Source organism: Oncorhynchus mykiss, chromosome 12 (genome assembly GCF_057628025.1).
Source record: "Oncorhynchus mykiss isolate SJ-2025 chromosome 12, ASM5762802v1, whole genome shotgun sequence".
Lineage (NCBI taxonomy): Eukaryota > Metazoa > Chordata > Actinopteri > Salmoniformes > Salmonidae > Oncorhynchus > Oncorhynchus mykiss.
This window is the reverse complement of record NC_143033.1, coordinates 63017022-63021901: the sequence shown is the minus strand read 5'-3', so window position 1 is coordinate 63021901 and position 4880 is coordinate 63017022. Positions and strand designations below refer to the sequence as shown.

General features: G+C 40.0%; 1 protein-coding gene across 1 annotated transcript; it reads right to left on the bottom strand.

Moving 5' to 3' along the window:
* Positions 1 to 1056: 1056 nt before the first annotated feature.
* On the bottom strand, positions 1057 to 2814 carry LOC110537886 (noggin-2-like). The gene has a single exon (XM_021624340.3). It carries the CDS (start codon positions 2095 to 2097, stop codon positions 1477 to 1479), a length of 621 nt encoding a protein of 206 aa, XP_021480015.2. The 5' UTR covers positions 2098 to 2814; the 3' UTR covers positions 1057 to 1476.
* Between the last annotated feature and the right edge of the window lie 2066 nt (positions 2815 to 4880).

Here is a 4880-nt window from a genome sequence, read left to right as displayed (position 1 = left end):
AAGGCACACTTTTGTCCAATTTCGACCAGCCCACCCAACTAAAAAATGTTCCAGCCCATCTGGCATTTGCAAGAATTGCCAGATGGCCAATCCAATGTTTAAGGAGAAAAATATTTAATCATGATCTCTAACAACCCCAAAGTTAATCAACATTAATAAAAGTAGGCCAATATAAGTTAGGCTACCAAAGGCACAATCTGCATTTTCAAAAGCCTGACCTTGACACTTTGTTTGTTAAACTGAGTGGTTCGCTGGGGACAGAGCTATGGATGTGTAACAGAGGTGTTTTGCTGAAACTACCTAACCCAATTCTCTCCATCTCTGTAGCTGACAGGTCGTCGCGTAGTATAATATATCCGGAAGTCTATTTATGTAATAAAAACCACACCACGGATATAGCCTTATCAGCATCTTGCTCTGCAGCCGAGAACCGTACCATGCATACTGTATGTTCTGCGTCAGACCGAGAGAGGGACACACACACACACACACACACACACACACACACACACACACACACACACACACACACACACACACACACACACACACACACCATTGGTCTTTTCACACATAGTTTGAAATGTTTGAGACATGTTTGACTATTATGGAAACATCTCAGGAATGGTGTGCCTAGTCTACACAATGCATGGCCTCATTGGCGGTTCACATTCATTATTTGCTCGCTCTCTCCCTCTCCCTCTCTCTCTCTCTCTTTCTCTGTGTCCTCTCCAAGCCTTGTCTATCAGCTGTGTTTTTCCACGTGTCAGGAACAAGGTTGTTTAGTTCTTAAGAGTGATGATATTCCAAATGGCACCATATTCCCTTTATAGGGCTCTAAACAAAATAAGTGCACTATATAGGGAATATGGTGCCATTTGGGTTAGAACTTCAGAAAGTTATTGAGCCCATAAAATGTCACATTTTCACACCAAAACGCACGTAAAAAATGATTGTATTGGATGCTTTTAAAAAGTTAACAGATGTCGCTGTCATACAATTCAGGCCTATATGGAAATATGACTCTCTTGGCAAATTAAAGACAAAATTAACCTCTTAACGAAACCATTTTTATTGATACTTTTTATTAGCCTTCAGAGAAACACATATAAACATCTATACATAATCATAGTTTTATACTAACAATGGCTGTGGTAATAAATTAAATAAATAAAAACTGTTAACAGTAGCCTATACCGTGATACACTCTCCATCCCGTGCCAGACATAAAAAACAAAAAAACTCCCAAACTTTGTCAAGTCAACTTTGTGAAGACGTTCATGTGTTCATGTACATGTTCCATTTTCCAATTCCAATTGAAATTGCCCCTATCACGCTTGATGTAAGCTATTGCAGCTACATGTTTACACGTTTATATGTGAATGTAATAGCTTTTTAATTAACAAAATCCGATTTTGTATGATGAGGGTTTAATTAAATTTGAATGGAAATAGTTTTACCCCGAGTTAAATAGGCCTATTCTACACAGGAACACTTGCATTCGGATATGATGGGGTATTGAACCTGTATCCACATGCAGTATTTCTTTTGGAGAAAGCCCTGGCAGTACCAGCGGAGGAATGTCTTGGTGACTGACTTGTCGGGCATGCAAAACATCCCCGCCGGGAACGAACAAGAGCGCTCATTCAGACACTGTCCCTCCTTGACGTAACGCGGCCAGAACCTCACGCCCAAGTCCTTCCATACATAGCCCACGGGGCAGTGCGTGTATGCCCACAACCACTGTGTAAACTTCCGACGGGCTTTCTTGCCCACTGTCACCAGGTCCAGCTGTTTCAGCTGGTTGGGAATAGGTCCCATCAGTCTGGACTGTGCTTCAAGGGCAGTCCGGTTCTCCACAACAGGGGGGCTGTTGATTGACATGAAGACGGGGTCAAAGTTTCTCCCGAGTTTCCTCTTCAGTGTCCGTTCGGCCAGGTCCTGTTTCATCGGGTCGTATTTTGGGTCAGGGTCCTCTTTAAGACCGGGCACTGGGAGATGCTCGCTGGGCGAAGGGCGCAGACGCAAAAAATGCTGAGAGACACCGAGGTGGATGGTCGCTATGACATAGAGCAGAGCCGCCGGAGAAATCCCCATGTTCTATAGCTCGAGCTGTTATTTACGCAAATTATTTTCACTTACAGCAAAAGAGCAAGTGCTGCATTAGTGTCTCACTTTGACATTTGGATTGGAGAGGTGGTGTGTGCTTAAATAAGATATCCGTCCCAGTTGCAGCGCAGAAATCGGCAATGTATTTTTTGTTTGTTGACAAGTTACTAAGTGAGGAAGAGAACGGTAACCATCACTAAACTGAATACATCAATACAGACCATTCCCTTTGACCATAGAGCGCATGAGCGTCCTAAATTCATTAAATGGATATAACGGATTTCCATCAATGTTCCACCACACACAAACTCAGTAGAGTTTTCTTTTTTTCTCTTCTCATCTGTGCCTCCTCTCAGTGCTTTGAGGATAAATAAGCCAAAACTTCCTAAACAAACATGCCTTTAGAAAACTCAGAATCCTTATCACCGGAGGAGATGCCACCCGAGATTAAGATGCATTACACCTCTGTTTCTGAATGTAATCCATTCATGGAGAGTCTTGTCGTGAATGCTGTAGCCTATAGGGTAGTTGCTTCTATTTTATAGTTATATTTTGCTGAAGCTCCTAGACACCTTCACCCATTTCCAAGGCGGGAGAGTAACTGCTTCTGTAGAAAGTGGACCCCACTCTCAAGTTAAATATCCCATTCCGAAGTGTCAAGCAGTCAACACCGTCACTTTCACTATGATTGACAGCGCGCACGGCTACATGGTCCTAAACACAGACGGGTTACAAACGGCGTGCTCTGGAGTGGTCCTGAGGTTGACATGGCGCTAATAGTTACCACCTTGTTTTGGTGGTATTGACAGAGTTTAATTTTTGTATATTCATGACAATTGGGATATATTGTGAAAGTTAATGGGGAAATTATAGGGTTTTGGGATATACACCGAAAATAAGGTCAAGTGTAAGAGATCTTATACGTTTTGTTCTGAGATAATATCAGTCAGTTAACACATCCTTTTTGAATTATGAAGCCTTTATGTACATTTTTACATGACATAAATGCTTTAAAATTCACAAAAAGTAAGGTTAGCTGATGAAGATTATCTCAGAACAAAACGTTATAAGATCTCCTAAGCCTACATTTCCACAGAGGCTTTGTCCAATGAACCATGGTGGAATTAATGCTTACCAAAAGATGGAATTACTATTTTTCTCTATAATATGACAAAATATGGAAAAATTACACAATGTGGCTTTAAACATCACACTATGAATGGTTACAGGCATGTGATAACCTGTCCATATAAAACAATGTGTTTGTTGTGCTGCATATTATAGATGCTATGGCGCAAAATAGAATCACTAGAGGGGACTGTTCTTTCGCAATGGTTGACACACCTCCTTCTCCATACCTCACGGTGGGAAATACACATGCGGAGATCATCCGTTCACCTACTCTTCGTCTCATAAAGACACAGCGGTTTGAACCAAAAATCTCAAATTTGGACTCATCAGACCAAAGGATAGATTTACACCGGTCTAATGTCCATTGCTCGAGTTTCTTGGCCCAAGCAAGTCTCTTCTTCTTATTGGTGTCCTTTAGTAGAGATTTCTTTGCAGCAATTCGACAATGAAGGCCTGATTCACCCAGTCTCCTCTGAACAGTTGAGGTTGAGATGTATCTGTTACTTGAACTCTGTGAAGCATTTATTTGGGCTGCAATTTCTGATTTCTGAGGATGGTAACTCTAATAAACTTATCCTCTACAGCAAAGGTAACTCTGGGTCTTCCTTTCCTGTAGTGATGAGAACCAGTTTCATCACAGCACTTGATGGTTTTTGCGACTGCACTTGAAGAAACTTTCGAAGTTCTTGAAATGTTCTGTTTTGACTAACCTTCATGTCTTAAAGTTATGATGGTCTGTCATTTCTCTTTGCTTATTTGAGCTGTTCTTACCATAATATGGACTTGGTATTTTACCAAATAAGGCTATCTTCTGTATACCACCCCAACCTTTTCACAACACAATTGATTGGCTCAAATGCATTAAGAAGGAACAAAATTCCATAAATTAACTTTTAACAAGGCACACCTGTTAATTTAAATGCATTCCAGGTGACTACCTCATGAAGCTAGTTGAGAGAATGTCAAGAGTGTGCAAAGCTGTCATCAAGGCAAAGGGTGGCTACTTTGAAGAATCACAAATATAAAATATATTTGGATTTGTTTACCACTTTTTTGGTTACTACATGATAACATATGTGTTATTTCATAGTTATGATGTCTTCACTGTTATTTTAAAATGTAGAAAATGGTAAAAATAAATAAATAAATGGAATGAGTAGGTGTGTCCAAACTTTTAACTGGTTAAAGTATATTCCGGACTCGTTCTGATATTTCTTAATTTCTTATTTTGTACTTTTTGGATTATGTGTGCATTGTATATTGTTTAGTATTGCTCAGAATTACTGCACTGTTGTAGCTGGAAACATAAGCATTTCACTTCACCTGTGATAACATCTGCAAATCTCTGTACGCAAATAATACACTTTTTGATTAATTATTTTATTTCTATGGAATCAGATCTCTCTGTACTTCTGACCAGGCCAGATTAATCTTTCAGGGCTATTTGTGGAGTTTTCTGGAATGTTTCCCAGAGATGTATTGGAGGGTGCCAGGAACTGGAATTAGCATTATGCCTCTTCCTGGACTAGACTACTAATTTCTAAATTAGAAGGTGTCACAATTTGGACACAACCCACCCAATAAATGTACTGATCCCGTATCGTTTTGTGTGGTATAAATTGTGACCTGTTATCTGACCA